The sequence below is a fragment of the Rosa rugosa genome, chromosome 5 (genome assembly GCF_958449725.1).
Source record: "Rosa rugosa chromosome 5, drRosRugo1.1, whole genome shotgun sequence".
NCBI lineage: Eukaryota > Viridiplantae > Streptophyta > Magnoliopsida > Rosales > Rosaceae > Rosa > Rosa rugosa.
In genome coordinates, this window is record NC_084824.1 from 4,194,575 (window position 1) to 4,214,646 (window position 20,072).

The window sequence follows — 20,072 nt, forward strand, 5'->3', positions numbered from 1 at the left end:
AACAAGTGGCACAGGGTGGCGTCGTCAAATCCCTTGTTGTTGGTGACCTTCTTGAAGGTGTCCATATGGACGAAGGGGTCAGACATGCCGCTGTAATGTGACATCTTTGGGGTTTTTGCGTACGCTGGTCTGATAGCCTGCAGAATCGCAGCGGTGAATGGTCCTGGTCTGGACGCGAAAAGCAGATTTGGAGTTGGCGCTGGGGCGCCCGACTCCGCCCGGATTAATCTCTGCTCCAATTGTTGCATCCTTTCCAGTATTTGGGTTGTTGCGTTGCCGGCGGGACCCGCCTGGATACTCCGCTGAACCTGCCTGCGCCTTGGGGCAGGCGGATTGCCCTCAATCCTTGCCCTAGCTTCCGAGCGGTTGGTGCGCGGCAGTGATTCCGCCTCCTGCTCCAACATTAGTTGGGGTACGGGTGGTGGTCCCATCCCCAATAGTTCTGGTGGGTTCAGCGGTACCTGCATCTGTATGATTGGTCCCGGTACCAACGTGCCGGTGTTGGGCCGGCTACGCCCGGTGCTTCGTGATTGCTCGCTCTGCGCTGGGTTGGCGTTTGCCTCCAGCGTCCTCTTTAGTTCATCAAAACGTGACATCAGCGTAGCCACTTGTTTTTGGGCCTCGGCCTTCTCTCTGCGCTCTTCTTCACACTCTCTGTTTGCCTTGTGATGGTCTGCCAGTGCCAGCTCGTACAGAGCGGTGAGATCTTGGCCAGGTGGGCGGCTGCTACTTGGATTTGCCTCACCGTCGGGGTTGGCCGGGGTGCTGAATAGTGCGCGGTTGATGCCTACCGCTGGTTTGGTGGGTTGGGGAATGGCGGATTGGTCCGCCTGCTCTTCAGCATTTCCCCCGCTACCGTTAGTCATGGTAATTGTGGTGGGATGACCTTTTGTTCAAGGGTTCCCACAGACGGCGCCAATGTTAATGCTCAAAGTCCGGCGGTAGCTGAACCTTCGTTTAACGCGGGTCCGGTGGGCGGACCGCTACTCTGAGGACTTGGTGACCTTCGCTAGCTGTCAAATGAAAGACAGGGCGTCAGAGGGAGACCGCGTTGGGCGGTCTTCACTTCTCCGATGCCTAAGTCAGTCGATGCATATAGACAGCATAACAATAAATGAGTAGTAAATGCGTAATTAATGAGGAGAGAGGAAAGAACCTTTTATAGGTGAGGAGAAGGCTGATCTTCTCCTTGTTTTCGATGTGGGACTGATGTGCTTAAGTTCCCAGCGTCAGGAGCTTCTGATGCTATCTTGGCACGGCGCGTGATGGCGCGTCGGCGGTGATCTGGGGGCAATCCGAGGCTCAGGCGGTAGCTCGCCTGGCTGTGTATCCGTAGGCTACTCCTTTGGTGGGAATTAGTACCTCTGGCGGTACCATGAGCGTAGCTCATTATAGCTAATTATGCTTGCAAATGCACATGTATGTACACTCCCCGACCTCAAATCCACCGTCCATTTCCTCACATCCATGGGCTTCTCCGCCCCCGAGTTCCGCCGCCTCGTTGGCCCAGAGTGCTCGCCTCCAGCGTCAAGCACCGCTTCCTCCCAACCCACACCGCCTTCCCTCTTCTCTGTGCCGCCGAGCTCTTCCTCCGCCTCTGCTGCCACCCTGGAAATTGGCCAGCGACGACACGCTTTGCTTCTTTTCTTTTACTTTTTGTTTATCACATACTGTTTTGTTTTTGTTTAATTTTGCTTGTCAAGTTTGTGGTACTGACTCATGAGAACCACCATTCTCATGAGTCATGAGTCAGTACTGAATCTGTACTCATGAGAATGGTTTTCGACACCTAGCCTGATCACTTCATATGAAGATAGAATAAGCAGCCAGTCCCAAGGTACCAAAATCTGTTTGAAAGAAATTGTAAATTTGTGAAACATTAATTGCCGAGTAACTCGAAGTAGATACCTCTCAATGGAATCTGCACCTTTCTTAATAGTCTGAAGATCTGTTTTAAGCTGCATATTATTGGCCCTCGAAACTGTAGAAAACCTTTCTTGAAGACTAAGCCAGGCTTCCCTGGAAGATTTACAACCAACAATAATTTCCATCGCATCATCATCTAGTGTAGCAATTAATAAACTAAGTAATGCTTTGTCTGTTTTCTTCCAGATCTTATAAGCTTGAGTCACTTCAGTAGTCACACCTTCTTCCTCAGTAAACACGTATTGAGGTGGAGATGGAGAGGTTCCATCAAAGAAACCGAATAAGTCATTACCATCAAGCACTGATTGAAACTGGTAGCTCCACTTAACAAAATTGTTCTCCGCAACTTTCACAGTAATCACCATCAAAAGTGAGTTCATCTCAGACTGAGTTATGGCCATAGTGACTATACTGCAATGGGCAATCAAGTTGATTTGCGTGATTGAGCAACAAGAAACAAGAAGCAGAGTTGTTTTATGCCACAAAGTATGTTATGAATTTCCAATTATGAACTGAACTAATCGCCTCAGCAGGACTATTATATCAAATTAATGAAATTATCAACTAGCTATAAACTTTGACTATGATGAAGTCATGAAGCAGAATCAACTCAGAGATCAACAAGCAGTATATGACAAGAATTCTCGACGATTCTAGCAAGGTTATGATGTACGATCATCCACCGACCTCAGATTTTACTCGATAGTTTTCGAATAAAGCAAACAATCATGAAATTGAGATCAGGTTTGTACACACGCAAAAAAAAAAAAAAAAAAAAACATAGTTAACTTATAATAAACGTGACATGTGAGCGAATTTGGATCCAACATCCTAGACCATGAAAAGGTCTATTCCACTCCTCATAGAATGTTCCACTCCTCCAAACACTCCAGCATAGGATCAATGAGCCTCCCGGCGCTGATTGCTTTGAACACCTTGTCACATTCTTCGCCAGGCGACTTGATTTTCTCACCAGTCAACAAACTTGTCCCCAGTTCCTCCCTCACAAACTTGTACAATGGGTAAGACCTGCATTCCTTGATCCTGTTTGCGATCTCTGCTTTCCCATTCTCAATTTCGATCCTGGCATTTTCGACTTCTCTGGGCAGGACATTCTTCAGTTCCTCTTCGAAAGCAGCGATCTTGTGGAAGATGGAGGTGTTTGTGCTTCTCTGTTTGTCACCATTATTCAAAGCATCTTCAACTAGCTGCGCCCTCATTTTCTGCATCAATGGGTATGTAGGAAGACAGGGGTCGTCAACATAGGAGAAGAGGTACTCGCGGTCCACGACTGATAGTAGGTGTTTCTCAGATAATGGAGAGGGGTGAAGACCACCGATGGGGGCAACGGTCAGGGTCCTCTTGGCCACATCACCTACTGTATTCCTGACCACGTTCTTCAAGTTCTCCTCCACATGCCTGAGATCAATAGCTTGGCACAACGCAACTAGGAATGTGGATGACATCAGCTTCAAAATGTCGACAGCCTCGGATGTTTTCCTAGAGGCGATCAGTCCCAAGGAGTTGACATCTTGGTTGTGTTGCTCAGCACTTTGAACATGGTTGGTCACAGGGTTGGCAAGGAACTGAAGCTCAGAGCAGTAAGATGCCATCGCGATTTCTGCACCTTTGAACCCGTAGTCCAAACTTGGGTTGCTGCCACCTGAGAGATTGGAAGGCAAGCCATTGTTGTAAAAGTCATTGACAAGCTCAGAGAATTGTGCAAACATCAATTTCCCAATTGAGGCAACGGCGAGTCTGGTGTTGTCCATGGCAGTACCAATTGGGGTTCCTTGGAAGTTTCCACCATGTAAAGCCTTGTCCCTCGAGACATCGATCAATGGATTGTCGTTGACAGAGTTGATCTCCCTCTCAATCATTTTGGTTGCTGCTCTGATCACCTCAATCAGGGGGCCTAGCCATTGTGGGGAGGTTCTTAGAGCATATCTGTCTTGCTTAGGCCTTCGAAGAGGGTCCATTTCAGGAACCCTCTTGGCTTCTTTGACGTAGGAGCTTCCATCAAGAATGTGCTCCATTATGGCTGCAGCTTCAATCTGGCCAGGGTGGTGCTTCAGTTTGTGAGTCAAGTGGTCTGTAAACTCCGGCTTTCCTTGCATAACTTCAGCAAAAATTGCTGACATGATTTCGGCGAGAACAGCTAGAGTGTTGGCCTCAAACAGCACAACGGAAGCCATTCCAGACCCAACAGCAGTGCCATTCACCAAAGCAAGGCCTTCCTTGGGTTGCAACTCAAAGAAATCACCCTCAATTCCAGCCAACTTAAAGGCCTCAGCTGGGTTAGGGTCTCTCCGTTAGGCCCAATGCACTTTGAGTTGGGCCTGCCTATCAAAAGCCCAGCAATGTAGGAGAGGGGAACCAAGTCTCCCGACGCGGTGATGGTGCCCCGAAGAGGCAGGCATGGGGTGATGTTGCCGTTGAGGAATTTGGTAATGGCTTCAAGGATTTCAAACCTGATGCCTGAGTAACCCTGGAGGAGGGTGTTGATCCTCACTAGCATGGCCGCCCTTGTTGCGGTGTGAGGCAATTTGTGATTAGAGTCTAAGCTGCTGCCAAAGATTCCGGCATTCAAGAATCTGTCCAACCAAAAAAATGCATTCAAGATTCCGGCAATTAATTAATAAGAAAGACCGTTAAAATAAATAAATAAAATTTACCTGATCAGCTCTCTCTGAAGAGCTTCTCCGTTTTTGGTTCTCCGGTGCGAGGTTGCACCGAACCCGGTGGTCACACCGTAGCTGTCTGTACCCTTCCCCATTGAATCCATCACCCAGTCACTGCTGGCCTTCACCCCAGTCCGCTTCTCCTCCGACAGCTCCACGCGCACACCCCCGTCGTGGTTCGAAATCGCCGCCACCTGCCCTATCGTCAGGCTCTCCCCTCCCAGTTTCACCACCGGCTTCCGGTATTCTTTGACCATTCTCTTCACCTCTTCCAAATGGCTACCCTTGAGCGACTCCGCCGCCATGTTCCAGTATACTGACGAGACTGATGCCTCGTTGCCGCTTTCGTTGTGCGCCATGATATTAAGAGATAAAAGAGATAACAACGACGATAGATTGCTAAAGGCCAATAAAGCCAAAGAGCGAAGAAAAATGCGGATGGAGGGGTTAGTGGAGGCAAATTTTTTTGGTAGGAGGGGGCGGAGAGATTTTCAGAGTGATTTCCCGAGTTTTCTCTTTGAAATACTGGTTTTTTTTTTATTTTTTTTTTTTATGAACAAATCTTTCCTGAGTTGGTTCAACGACAATGGGGCTGTTTATATAGGCGGGAGAGTGCGTGGATGGGTTAGTTGAAAACCGCATACGGCCGTTGGATCGCCAGGGGTACGGACACGGACGGCAGATTGGGGTGACACGCGGATTGGGGTGACCCAGTGTTTTGTGACAACTAGCTATTCATGATCGATTGTACATGCACGTTCCTATTAGGTTATTGTCACAAATTTTAACTGGTCACTTTCCCTCCACTTTTTTCATGCATATATTGCACCCCTAGTGTTAAAAGCTTAGGAACCAATCCCATAAAACTTAAAAAAAAGAGGGAGTAGTACATGAAATGACATAGAACATAAATGCTTAACCTAACGTAAATCCTAGTGTTTAGGTTAATGATCATGTGTGGTGGTTCAGAATTTACCATTGGGGGATGTGCACATGGGACTTTTGCCGTTTAGGGGATATGTGCTGTTTCATAATTTGCCATTGATGTTTATCTACTTTATGTGACGGTTGTGATAGAATCCAAGTAAATTATAGCATGTCATATTATAGCAGAGAAGCCAAGTCCATAATTTGCTTGGATTCTATCACAACCGTCAGATATAGTTTTAAGGGTCAGCTGATGTCACATCAAGAAACATCAAGAAGTTTTAAGGGCCAGATGATGCACTTTTTTTTCTAGCAAATTATAGTTATAGCAGAGAAGCCAATTTCTTCTGAGTAAGGGATTGAGTGTGGATAAATGCATTTTTCTTGTTTCAGCAAGTAGATATAAACATCAATGACAAATTCTGAAACAGCACAGATCCCCCAAACGGCAAAAGACCCATGTGCATTGCTCCAATTTTGAGTAAGATTCTGAGAGATCTACACAGCACGAACATCCATGAAATTGCGGAACATCCACATAGCACGAGAGCAGCACGTGACGGTAAGAACCCTATTAGTAACTTAGGGGTTAGTCAATAATAGGTCAACAAAAACGCAAAAGACCAAAAGAAGGTGAAATATGGTAAAACCAAATATGGCACATATGGCCTAACAGATCGAGATTGTTACCTCGTCTTATATATAGCCGCTATCGTCGCTAGCTGCAGAGTTTCCACACCCCACCTTCGATCTTGTAAATGACATATGCTCATTCTTGTTCGATCTCCTTCACTGAAGACAGTACTAAAACCTCAATCAGTCAATATCTCGCCATAATCGACGGCACTGTGGGTCAGATCAGCGATTATCTTTGCACCGACGGGCTGAGCACATCCATGTCCGCACAACCAACCCTCTCAGAATTTATGTCCATGTCACTCTATTAGAGTAAGCCCATAACAAACAATCTCCCTCATTTATTGCGACACTATAGACACAAAGCGGCCCAAAGTTTCATCAAGATACCCTTATATTAATAAATCCAGGATGATATTTACCCATCTTATCAATTTTACCGTTAGAATCTCCTTTCATGGTCGACATTGATTGTTAACAGGAAGGTTAGCATCAATGGACAATCAAGAAACTACATGTGGTAAGTCCTGCATATCGAATGCTTAGATTACATATCGCTGTTTGAATTTACAACAACCACCTCACTAGATCTTTAAATAAATCAGATTTAGAGAGGAACGTACATAAACCCGAATCCGCTTACTAACAGTAAAATTCAACCCAACCTGATCCGATAACCCCTCATTTTGAATGTCTGTTTACTGTCATTTAAACATATAACATACCCACCCCATCGCGCAGGATTAATCTTTAGTTATTTTTTGAAAAAAAAACAAAGAAAGTTATGAGTAAGGATTGCAACACAACATAAGAGTCGTAAAATGTCTGCTAATTGAATGTAGATCAACATTCTTAGATCAAAAGAGGACAAAAAGAATATAAAAAATGGAGCTTCAACTTCTCATGGACACCTTGAGGCAAAATAGATAGCCAGCAATTCGGCAAAGGAGCAAATAGTGGTATAAACAATGCTGCAAACAGTTCCGTGCAGGATCTCCTTTCCTTAAAATGATCATTAACCTAAACACTAGGATTTAGGTTAGGTTAAGCATTTATGTTCTTTGTCATTTCATGCACTACTCGCTCTTTTCAGGTTGATGGGGGGTACAATATATACATGAAAAAGATGGATGAAAAGTGACGAGTCAAAAATTGTGACAATAACCTAATAATAATGTACGTACGTATTGTTATTAACTGATGATTCACCTTTTGGTAATGGCATGGTCTCATATAAAATCGATCATTGATGAACTGTGAAATATTTTGACCACTGTATTTTCCTAGCTGTTATGTGAATGTAACGTTGAGATTATTCAAAATAACATCTTCATATATAAAAGGCCAAATTATGGACTGCATATAGAAGATCGATCGAGCTTTCAACAAAGTCAAAGTGTACGTTAAACCAATACATAATGACCGAGTCCCACTTTAAAACTAGACTCAAATGAAATGAGAAAACGATGTTTAACAACTAGCTAGCTATATTGGAGAAGCTAGCTAAATTGAGAACTAATACCAGCTTTTTTATTTTTTATTTTTTCCTACATCAGGAACCATGCATATAGATGTTGAAATAGAGTTTGTTAATAAAAAAAAAGAATATTCATGTATTGATATGCTCAAGAACGTACCTCAATTTAACGCATCGAACATTTTTCAACCACACGTCTTACCATATTAAGAATGAACATCGTGCATTATTGATGATCATTAACCAACCACTCACCTTCCATGTGCTGATGTGCATCATTGGTGATGATATACCTATGTAGCTATTCTTTTCCATATTACATACTTGTAATGTGTTGTGAGTTTCATTTCTTTCGTAGCATGATATCTATGGAACATAGACATATAGAATACGTATATTAATTACATATAAGAATATTAAAATGTTTGATGAGTGTACATATATTTCAATCAATATAATTTGAAATTAGAACGGTAAATGAGTTTATAGACACAAATTTGATTTCTTTTTACATACGCACCGGTACAACTATCAATGTGCATTATTGGCGATTATATCTTTTTTTCTCCTTCATATATTGCATATATACTTACACTTAAGTTGTAAATTTCACTATTTCCGAATTAAAATTTTCATTTGTCACGTAAATCTTGTAACTACTAAACATGTATACGTATCTTTTAAAAAAAAAAAACATGTATACGTATACCAATCATATGGATACTAAACAAGATTACAACAACGTATACCAATTATTGTGTGAGTTGAATTTTTTTCCTTTTCTATATCTTACAATGGTGAACTTCTTAGCTAGCTTTCTCTTTTAGGCTTGAGTAAAATTTTCTTCTTCTCAAGACGGTAATGTATGCACCAATCATGGATTTAGGTAGTGTTCTGAAACTTTGAATTGGTCTTGGTTGTGCAAGTGAAATATTCATAATAAGAATCAATAATACTTTTAAGTGTTTGCTTTTGACTGGTCAGTGGTTCATAGTGAAGAAAACGTCTCCATCTGATAAAGACCCTCTGTGTGTTTGTGTCCTTGACTCCTTGTGCATTAATGTAATGGAGTTCATTTCATACCCTTTTGAATGAGTTTACCAATTTCAGTCAGTTTCTTAATGAACAGGGACAAACAGAAGCGAGGTCTTACAGCGTAACATAATGCTAACATCATTCAAGGGTCGGGCTCGCCTTCCGTGCATTAACGCATTGATATATAATGTTTAGACTGACATTGATCTATATGCACCAAAAGATCATCTATGTGTAGTGGAAAGTTCATGGTGCAGTACATGGAGTAAGCGAGCTAGTCAAATCCTATACGAAGCCGATCTATCTTTATGAATCAACAAGTTATTAAACAATACCATTTTTTCTCTCACATATATGGCCTTATCAACAAGTTATTAAACAATACCATAATTTAACTAAAATAATTAATTTCTATATATGGCATTATCATTTAATACAAAAGTAAATTCAAAACAATCTGATTTGGATTTTCCTTAAACAAATAAATTTATTGAATATTTTGGTGTATCTATTACTAATTTATTTGGAGTGATGCTACATACCCCAAATATATTTACCAAAATTTGATCCCAAATGATGTGGCAAGTGATGTGTCAACTACCACATAATGACCTTAACTTGATAATTTCCAACTTGCTTTATTATTTTCACTTTGTGCCTATTATTTTCAGGGAAAAAACTAAAGATCATAAACGCTGCAAGTTTCTTTCATATGCAGGCCATTGTTTTCTCTCTTTTCAAACCCTAGAATCGAAGACCATTCTCTTGTAGCAATGAATATTGAAAACGACATTCTAATTGGTTCCATAGATCTTATCTTCCCAATATGCTCATTCTCTAATTGAAGAAATAAAAAAATTCTAAACATCTTTAGGTAGAAAATTTAATTTTGAGAACCAAAGTCTTTTCTACAACCATCCATATTGCAAAAAAAAAAAAAAAAAAAAAAAAAAAAAAAAAAAACGATCCGAATTAAAAGAAAAATCTTTATAACTGTCTATTTGTTCGGCCTCTCCAAAAATCACTTTCTGGTTCCGTCATTGAAAGTACACAAAAACTGCAGGCAACTCCCCTCACAAAATTTTTAGTGGTTTTTTTTTTTTTTGAAAGGAATTTTTAGTGATTGAATTGATAGAGATTAAGGAAAAAAAAATTGTTGAAAATATAGATTTAATTGTTCAAGGGTGTTTTGGTAAAATTAAGGAGGTATATTTAGCTTTTTAAGTATTCAAAAAAGTGAATTGGTGGTAAGGCTTTGGTCTCTCATATGAGAGGTCAAGAGTTCGAGCCCCATCAAGGGTGGGAGTGTGGTGGGGTTAAAAAAAAAAAAAAAAGTATGGGAGATCCAAATATCAAATTTGGAGGTCCAACTAAAACCACCCTTCACATAATGGAACATTTCTTATAGGGTATAAGTTTATAATTAGGGGAATTTTATTATACACCCAATTTCCTAATCACATATTTAATTCGACACATAAGATTCTTTTAATATACACCAAAACTTATTAGCTAGGTTTATCTCAAAATAAAAAAAAATTATTAACTAGAATAAATAATAAAAACCTATTTTTGTTAAAAATTTGATCGGATCATCAACGGATCACCCATGCAAAAAAACGGAGTGGATTATTAACAAATTAGATCAACCTAAATTCATGTTTCATCCGTTAGATAAAAAGGCTTAACGAATTCGGACCATTACCAGATCAAATTTTCAATCCAAATACGTAAAATAACCATGGATTTGGACCGAATCCGGATCAAAATCCTGTCCGTTTATGACCTCCACGACGTCATCCACGATGTCATCCGGTCTACTTATTCTATAAATATGAGATATTTTGCCCCACGGTTCTCTCATACTGCGATTCCCTCGTACTCCATATGCTAGTAGACACACACACTCAAAATCACAGAGAGAGGGGAGCGAGTTCGTGCTGTATCAATGGCGGCGTCGCAGACCATCGACGTCCGGAATCTCAATCGCCACAACCGCGAGCTCGTCCTCAAGAAGGCCCTCGCCACTGACGATCAGGACAACCAGCACCTCCTCGCCGGAATAAAAGAACGCCTCGACAGGTACGCCTACGTTACCGACCACCAACCCACCGCTCTCTCTCTCTCTCTCGGTTTTTGACGACGAGCTTGATTTTCGTTTTGATTTTGCCAGCAATGTACCAGTACCTCGAATCTTCCGAGTTCTTACATATCCCTAGCAATAAACAGCATTTTGTTTCTTTTTTTATTTTATGTATTTTGTTCCTTGATTTATTTACGGAACATTCTTTCAATTTGGTAAAAATGAAGCTGCATGCATGGGCCGTACAGATTGGAAACCTCTTCGTATGTCTACTATGGAATCGACGGTCTAGAATCACATCCAGAATTAATTTTTTTTTTTCGAAAATTTTTTCGTATCACGCATATTTTTCACGGGAATAATAACTCAGAAACCAGATTCAGTGAGTAGTGTTAACCAGTTGTGATTGAGCAATAATTGCTTATCATAAATTGAAATTAATATATAGCATTTTTGGATTACAATAAGTGAAGTCTGATCCATCTTTTTCACGGAAATACCATAGAGTAAATTAGGATCCTTCTGTTTCTGGGTATCCAATAAAACGAAGTCCTGATTAATTTTTCACGAAATATTATCAAATTTACTAATTAAGTAAGTTCAGTGACTAGTGTAATGCAGGATCATAATTTGACATTATTATCAGTTTTTTTATTATACAATGAATGAATTTTGATCAATCTTTTATTGTTGTTCTTTGGTTCTTTCTATGCTTTACTTATTCTGTGTATTTTTTTTCCTTCTATTTTTTCCCCTTTTTTGGCTTAAAGAGTGGGATTGGAGGTTCCGGCAGTAGAAGTACGCTTCCAGAATCTGAATATCGTGGCAGACGTTCAAACAGGATCAAGAGCTTTGCCTACTCTCATCAACTATATTCGTGATGGTATAGAGGTAGTTTCCTGAATCAATCTTAACCAGCTACTTAAAAGGTTTATTAGTTTTACTAAAAAATGTCTGATTATATGATATATGTGATGCAGGGTATTTTAACTAGTTTCAGGATTGCTAAACCCAAGAGACGGTCTTTAACGATTTTGAACAACATCAGCGGCCTTATCAAACCCGGAAGGTAATGATATCATTAGGTGTTCATTTTATTTCAGCTCAGCGGAAGTGCTTCCATTATTGAAATGTGGTCTTCCATAATAGTTACTTGAGCTGCATATATGGAAGGAAATGGAGTCATTGGAAATTAAAAAAGCAGAGGCCCATTGTATTTATTGAGATCATGCATTGATAGATATAGTTAGCAAATATGGATAGTATTTGGTGCAACAGTAATTAACCCTATTACTTTTACTCTTCAACTGCATAACTTACTGATAGCAACCATCTAATGTATATCCCTAGATGAGTTGGTGCTGTCACTGCTACGTTAATGAAATTCACCATAATATCAGCATAGTGGTCCCTTTGATTTTAATGTTTATTCTCTTTTCCTGTCGTAGGATGACTTTGCTTTTAGGACCCCCAAGTTCTGGCAAATCCACTTTGCTCATGACTCTTGCAGGAAAACTAGACTGCAACTTAAAGGTTAGTAGCTGATGAATATTGTTCACAAGCATAGATATCATTTTGGTGTGTGTGTGTGTTCCCAATTCATAGCTATTGAGTCTTTTTCCGCTCCACTAGCTAGGCACCCTTTCTCAATTTGTCATCAATGATTTCAGGACTGAAAGCATGTTTCGTTAGGTTAATAAAAATCAATCACAATACGACAATCTAGAATAAGAATAACAATGTAAATCCTTGTTGTCTCAAGGTAGACTATAGTGATGCAAATCCTTATTATCAGATGGTATTATGGTCGACAAAATAGGGCACTTGTCGTAAAGCCTCTTAAGAATTTGCAAATGAAAGTAACAAAAATTGTGACGGACTACTTTCAATATATCTCTTTCTTTTCACATCACATAAATTGACCTTGAAGTTAAAGGCTTAGTCTAGTTGACTTTGAGTTCACAAATATATTTTATACTTACCAGTTACCACTGGGTCTAATTAACAATCATATTTTATTAACATTTTGGTATTTTTGTCTTCAGAATAGTGGTACCATCACATATAATGGCCATAAGCTTGATGAGTTCTGCGTTCAAAGAACATCTGCTTACATAAGCCAAACAGATAATCACATTGCAGAACTCACCGTAAGAGAAACCTTGGACTTTGCAGCTAGAGTTCAAGGTACAAGCGAAGGTTTTGCAGCGTGCTTGAAAGACCTTGTAAAACTGGAGCAGGAAAGACACATAACTCCAGATCCAAATATTGATGCCTTCATGAAGGCATCATCTGTTGGTAAAATTTCAACAGATTATGTTCTTAAAGTGCTCGGTCTTGATGTCTGTTCAGATACAATTGTCGGAAACAACATGATAAGAGGGGTTTCTGGGGGACAGAGGAAAAGGGTTACTACAGGTGAAATGACAGTTGGACCAAGAAAAGCCCTGTTTATGGATGAAATATCTACTGGACTGGATAGTTCTACTACATACCAAATTGTAAAATGTATTGGGAATTTTGTTCATCAGATGGAAGCTACAGTACTAATGGCTCTGCTTCAACCTGCACCTGAGACATTTGAATTGTTTGATGATCTAGTGCTCCTATCTGAAGGTCACGTGGTTTATCAAGGCCCTCGAGCAGAAGTGTTGGAGTTCTTCAAGTCATTAGGATTCAAACTACCCCCACGAAAGGGTATTGCGGATTTTCTTCAAGAGGTACATCAAACCTCATTTATTTGTTACTATTAAAATACTAATAGTGAACATATTGGAGGAACAAAGCTAGTAAACCTAGCCTTATTGATCTATATAAATAACTTTGTTTAAATATGTTTCCCTCAAGGTACAGTTAGCTAACCTGTTTTTCATTTATTGCCAGGTAACATCTAAAAAGGATCAAGCTCAGTACTGGGCTGATTGTTCGAAACCCTACACATACCTTTCTGTTTCAGAAATTGCAGAAGCCTTTAAGGAGTCCAGGTTTGGAAGATCTGTGGATGACACTCTCTCTGCTCCATATCATAAATCTAGCAGTCTTCCTTCGGCTTTGCCAAAAACTAAATATGCAACCTCAAAATGGGAGCTTTGTAAAGCATGCTTTTCGCGAGAACTACTGTTGATCAGCAGGCATAGGTTTCTTTACACATTTAGGACCTGCCAGGTATATGCTTAATTTAATCTGTCACTCGAATTTTATTTTCATTTTTGATAGTATAATTCTTTTTCATATTTTAATCTGTATGCCATACTTGTTGAAGGTTGCATTTGTTGGATTTGTGACATGCACAACGTTTCCTAGATGGCAATTACACCCCACAGATGAAATAAATGGCAACCTTTATCTTTCTTGCTTGTTCTTTGGGTTAGTGCACATGATGTTCAATGGGCTTTCCGAGCTACCTCTTATGATATCTCAGCTCCCAGTCTTTTACAAGCAAAGGGATAATTACTTTCATCCTGCGTGGGCATGGTCTGGTGTAAATTTGCTTCTGCGCATACCTTACTCTATTATTGAAGCTGTTGTATGGTCTTGTGTCGTATACTACACAGTTGGTTTTGCCCCTGGTGCTGGGAAATTTTTCCGTTTCATGTTTTTGCTATTTTCTGTGCACCAAATGGCTTTGGGTCTCTTCCGGACAGTGGCATCTCTTGCAAGAGATATGGTCATTGCCAATACATTTGGATCAGCTGCATTACTTGTTATATTTTTGTTGGGTGGATTCGTTATTCCCAAAGGTACAAAAATCTTTTGCATGGTTAGGAGATTGGTTATTATTAGTAATTTGCCTTGTTATATGTTTTAGTAACTGACCCGCCTGCCTTTTCTTTTTCAGATAGCATTAAGCCATGGTGGCAATGGGCCTTTTGGGTATCACCACTATCATATGGACAACGCGCTCTTTCTGTCAACGAATTTACTGCTGTAAGGTGGATCAAGGTATGCTTATGTCAATTTGGAATAAAATGATCAAAAGATATCCATGAGATATGAATCCATTATTTAATGCTTTGGGACCTTTGCAGATAGCTCCTTTAACAAACAGAACAATTGGGCAAAATGTCCTCCAAGAACACAACTTACCAAATGGTGATTATTGGTATTGGATTGGAGTTGGTGCTCTGTTAGCTTATGCATTGCTTTTCAATTGCACAGTGACTCTGGCCTTGATGTACCTAAATCGTAAGTTTGAAAGAAATTTGTATGTTTGTATATCCGGTAGTCCAGTTAATGCATTCAGTTTATAAATAAATAAAAAAAAATTGTTTTCTGTTCATGTTTTATTTGTATATCATCTCTAAGAATGTTGTTCATCACATGTTCTTCACAGCACTAAGGAAGTACCAGACAGTGCTTCCACTTGATGACACAGAAGGGAGTCCTGCTGCAGATGGTCAGTCTCAACTCCACCATCTACCTCATGTATTAATATATTTAGATATTTAGGAGATTCAGTTGACTTGTAATAATTACAATACTCTGATTATGCAGGGGGTAAAAATAAGACTGTGTCTAGCCCAAAATCAGCTGGAGGTAACAGCCCAGTAAAGGGAATGATCTTACCATTTCAGCCATTAACAATGACTTTCCACAATGTTACCTACTCTGTTCACAAGCCAAAGGTTCGTATCCTTTCAGCTTTATTTTCTTTTAGCGGATGAGACCTAGTTTGTAGCGCTTCAAGTTTATGTCCTATACATTACAGATAATGCAAACTGGCATCTTTAATGTTTTTAGGAGATGAAGTCACAAGGTATACCAGAATCGAAGTTGCAACTCTTGTCGAAGGTGAGCGGAGTATTCTCACCAGGTATTCTTACAGCTTTAGTTGGGTCTAGTGGAGCTGGAAAGACCACTTTGATGGACGTCCTTGCTGGTAGGAAAACTGGTGGATACATAGAAGGAGATATTAAGATATCTGGTTACCCGAGAGAGCAACGTACTTTTGCTAGAGTAGCAGGATATGTTGAGCAAAATGACATACATTCTCCTCAAGTTACAGTTGAGGAGAGTCTATGGTTTTCTTCTGCTCTTCGCCTTCCAAAGGAAGTCAGCACAGAGACAAGACTCGTGAGTTGCTGCATACAACTTATGATATTTATATTCGTTTTGCTTCCCCTCATTGTTGCAATTTATTTTTCACATAACCTTACTATGTTAACATTGCAGGTGTTTGTCGAAGAAGTAATGGAACTAGTAGAGCTTGATACTCTAAGGCATGCTTTGGTTGGTGTGCCAGGCAGTTCAGGCTTATCAACAGAGCAAAGAAAACGCTTAACAATCGCTGTTGAGCTTGTCGCCAACCCTTCAATTATCTTTATGGATGAACCCACATCTGGACTGGACGCAAGGGCAGCAGCCATTGTGATGAGGACTGTTCGTAATACTGTTGATACAGGAAGAACGGTGGTCTGCACTATACACCAACCAAGTATCGACATTTTTGAGGCATTTGACGAGGTACGTTAGATTATTATCTTACAGTTTAAATATGATGTTCTGTCCACTTTCAAATATGATGTTCATCTGAATTTCTGATTGGTTTCATACACAGCTTCTTCTTATGAAACGAGGGGGGCAAGTTATATATGGAGGAAAGCTAGGCCAGCACTCCCAGTCAATGATAAACTACTTTCAGGTAAAATTTTCATTTGTTACTTGGTACACAATCTAATGGGTTCACTGCTATATCAAATTGGAATAATATATAGTGTTTCTCTGAGAGTTTGTCCTCATTACCGTTTTGTTCTGCAGGAGATTAATGGAATCACTCCGATTCCAAGCGGGTACAATCCCGCAACCTGGATGCTGGAGGTAACCACACCGGCTTGTGAACAGAGACTCGGAGAAGACTTCACTACCATATACAGGAATTCAGAGCAGTACAGGTACCTTAGTTTGATGTTGTGGTAATATCTACAGTGAGCAACACCTCTGCTGCTTCTGTCTACTTCGTTCTCTATTCTTACTAGCTGCAATTGGTTCTTACAAGTATCACCTTATGCTATTTCTTGTATAACCATCTTCACATTCTTGCTTCAGGGAAGTGGAAGAGTCCATCAAGCAGTTGAGTACTCCTCCAACCGACTCAAAACCATTAAAGTTTGCTTCCACATATTCACAGAACACATTGGCTCAATTTAGGAACTGCTTATGGAAACAGAATCTCGTGTATTGGAGAAGTCCACAATATAATGCGATGAGGTTAATCTTTACTACCCTTGCTGCATTGATACTGGGTTCGGCATTTTGGGATGTCGGTACAGAAAGGGACTCGCTCCAATCACTGATGATGGTTATGGGAGCTCTATATTCTGCTGGTTTGTTTCTTGGGGTAAATAACGCTTCTTCAGTTCAGCCGATTGTTTCGACTGAGAGGACGGTGTTTTATCGAGAGAAAGCAGCTGGAATGTATTCTCCTCTGGCTTATGCAGCGGCCCAGGTAAGTCCCTTTACACCACCGAGTATTAAGATTAATTAATTAGCAAATTGTATTTCTGGAAAGCAAGTAAAACCCCAGTTTTTGAACCCCACCTAATATAATGTATCTTCTTTGCCTTCGATTGCCATGCAGGGCCTTATAGAGATCCCATACATTGCTGTGCAGACAATAGTATACGGGGTGATCACATACTTCATGATCAACTTTGAAAGGACAATCAGTAAGTTTTCTAATTTTTCCATTGGAATTGAACTCTTTGTTAACCTTGATATCATCCTCACTATTTCTTTCTTTAATTTGCAGCAAAATTCTTGCTCTATATTCTGATCATGTTCCTCACTTTCGTATATTTCACTCTTTTCGGCATGGCGGCTGTTGCCGTCACAGCCTCTCAACCCCTGGCAGCTGCCATCTCTGCTGCATTTTACTCATTGTGGAATCTATTCTCTGGTTTCCTCGTCCCCAAACCAGTTAGTAACATTTCCTTCTTCCATAAAATGATATTTCCTGCTATATATACCATCTTAATGCATAGATCTTAGCACGTTTTATCGCAGCTTAAGAATTTGGGATTCAGTTTGTCCAACACTTAAAACCTTTGTTCATTGATCAACTAACTCTTGCTTCTTGTGTAAATATCATTTCAGAACATCCCGGTATGGTGGCTTTGGTTTTACTACATCTCCCCAGTTGCATGGACACTCAGAGGTATTATCACTTCCCAACTTGGTGATGTGGAGACCATTCTTGTCGGACCTGCGTTTAAGGGCACCTTGAAAGAATACTTGGAAGTCAGCCTTGGCTATGGCCCTGGGATGATTGGAGTTTCAGTAGCTGTGCTTCTGGGCTTCAACGTCCTTTTGTTCAGTATCTTTGCCTTCTCCATCAAATTTCTCAACTTCCAGAGAAGATAGACAGGCCCAGCGGCCCAGCCATAGAAATAAGCATTTAATATTTACCCTTCTCTGGCTTCTTACAAGAACTCTTGAGGATAGTTGCAAAATTTATTTGGATGTTTTATACAATGGATTAATGATGAGTGTCGATTGTCTATTCTGCTATGGAAATTCACTGTCCCTGGTAATAGATTCAGTACTTCACTGTTTCCTTTCTGCGTGATGAGTGAAACATGAGATCTCGTGATACATCTCTTCGAAGAGAACTCTTAAAAATGTGAACTACGTACTATCCCCATGGTTTCTAAGAAAGGAAAAAAAAAAAAAAAAAACTGACTACTTTTATTATGCTTACTAGTCCAAGTTTCATTGCACATGCAATTACCGAGTACGTTTGGGGCATATCATTAAACCTAGAGATCGCCCCTCTGATATCAATGTAGTAATTTCCAATAAAAAATCGTGTTGGAATTAATACTTTTCTGGTCCAACTAGGACAACTCCAGCAGAGTTCGCTTAAGTCAGTTCGCTAAAGAATCATTCAACTGAGCAATAGTTTGTTCATGAAGATCTTCGTTACTGAAGAGTTTGCTGCTCCTGATAGTTTGTAGTCACTTGCGTTACTGTTTGCTCCACTCAAATTAGCTAGATATTTTGTATTTAAAGTGCTTTTAATCTAATTAATTCAACTTCCATTCTAGATATTTTGTAGGTTAATGTTGTACCACATATAAGGGATAAGATAATTGATGTAAAAGGGTGAACAAGTTCTGAAACTCAAGTACAAAGTTGCTGAGTTTAGTTCATATGTTCATGCTTCATTTGCTATTGCAAATTAATAAAATCTTCCAAAGTTGTGGTTTCGATTATATTTTGTTCAAATACAAAGTAGAAGCACTAAAATTCTAACACAAGGCAGAGTATTTAACATGCACCGAAAATCAGAATTAGCTCAAGGCCTCAGGGCAAGAGAGATCACACAAATCAAACCTAACCAGATAAACATGAAGGTCAGAAGTCATATATATACATAGATGATGATGATGATGATCTCACAGCGCAAAAGCTTCTGCTGCTATTCTTGATCAATATATTTACATCTTGATCCAGATAAGAAAACTCTTAAGATAGCTAGGGTGAAACCGTGAAAGTAACATGAACCCTATCTCTTCTCCAATGCTATTTATGATATAGTAATATATAGGAACAATCATAGCAGGTAGGGGGTGAAAGTTACCTCTCTATGTTATATATGGAGCCTAGCCTGTTTCTTTCTCTTAACTGGGATGAAAGTTACATGGCGCTTATCTTCTCCATGCCATTTATGAGTGTTATATATGATATAAGCAAGTGGCAAGTCTTCGACCAAAAATTCGAGGAAAGAGACCGATGAGGCAAGTAGTCTTTGGCCAGAGACTTCTATCACTTCATTAATTGCATTTGTGGGATATTATTATGTACCGCGCAGGGTCCAATAATTGCCTCTCCTTTTCTGGAAGTATTAGACGTAGCATCGACCAAGTCCAAGAGGCTATGAACTAACATTACATACATGGAGGTCACGGATGACTAAAACGAACAAAACTTTTATCCAACTTGGGTACTTAACAAATATATAACCAAAATGAAAGACAAGTTCATTTGTCTTGTATATTGAATCCTATAAGTTTGGATTACACGAGCAAATTGAAGCATAATGGAACAAGACAAAGTCCGACATTACGACATATATGTAAGTGCATGTTTAAAATATAAGAGGGAATGGTTGGTTGGTGCTTTGTAGGGCACAACATTAATCTATACATTATTGATTATATAAATCATAATTAACAAAACTTTTAAGTTTAAAGTTGGTGCTTTTGGAAGGAACTTCTCCCCCCACCGTGGGATTCTTTTACTCCTATCAACAATCATTCTCCCACTCTCTATGGCACAAAGATCAAAGCCAACCATATCTTATATGTAT

The 20,072-nt window shown here is 39.8% G+C and overlaps 1 protein-coding gene and 1 pseudogene across 1 annotated transcript; one reads left to right on the top strand and one right to left on the bottom strand.

Moving 5' to 3' along the window:
* Positions 1-2,786: 2,786 nt before the first annotated feature.
* Positions 2,787-5,108, bottom strand: LOC133709256 (phenylalanine ammonia-lyase 1-like; annotated as a pseudogene).
* Positions 5,109-10,594: 5,486 nt separating this feature from the next.
* On the top strand, positions 10,595-18,285 carry LOC133710472 (ABC transporter G family member 31-like). Its single transcript, XM_062136543.1, has 19 exons — positions 10,595-10,764; positions 11,536-11,656; positions 11,746-11,834; positions 12,214-12,298; positions 12,811-13,485; positions 13,649-13,930; positions 14,028-14,505; positions 14,604-14,707; positions 14,794-14,950; positions 15,099-15,161; positions 15,260-15,390; positions 15,506-15,838; positions 15,938-16,228; positions 16,323-16,406; positions 16,523-16,656; positions 16,811-17,210; positions 17,343-17,430; positions 17,514-17,680; positions 17,858-18,285. Exons 1-19 carry the CDS (start codon positions 10,631-10,633, stop codon positions 18,122-18,124), a joined length of 4,083 nt encoding a protein of 1,360 aa, XP_061992527.1. The 5' UTR covers positions 10,595-10,630; the 3' UTR covers positions 18,125-18,285.
* The last annotated feature ends 1,787 nt before the right edge of the window (positions 18,286-20,072 follow it).

What these genes read in the sequence shown, in the direction of transcription:
- LOC133710472 (XM_062136543.1), top strand. Translation starts at nt 10,631, where the DNA reads ATGGCGGCGTCGCAGACCATCGACGTCCGGAATCTCAATCGCCACAAC. An exon ending in CTGCTGTAAGGTGGATCAAG is followed by an intron (nt 14,708 to 14,793) that starts GTATGCTTATGT and finishes GGACCTTTGCAG; the next exon opens with ATAGCTCCTTTAACAAACAG. An exon ending in CAATGATAAACTACTTTCAG is followed by an intron (nt 16,407 to 16,522) that starts GTAAAATTTTCA and finishes TTTGTTCTGCAG; the next exon opens with GAGATTAATGGAATCACTCC.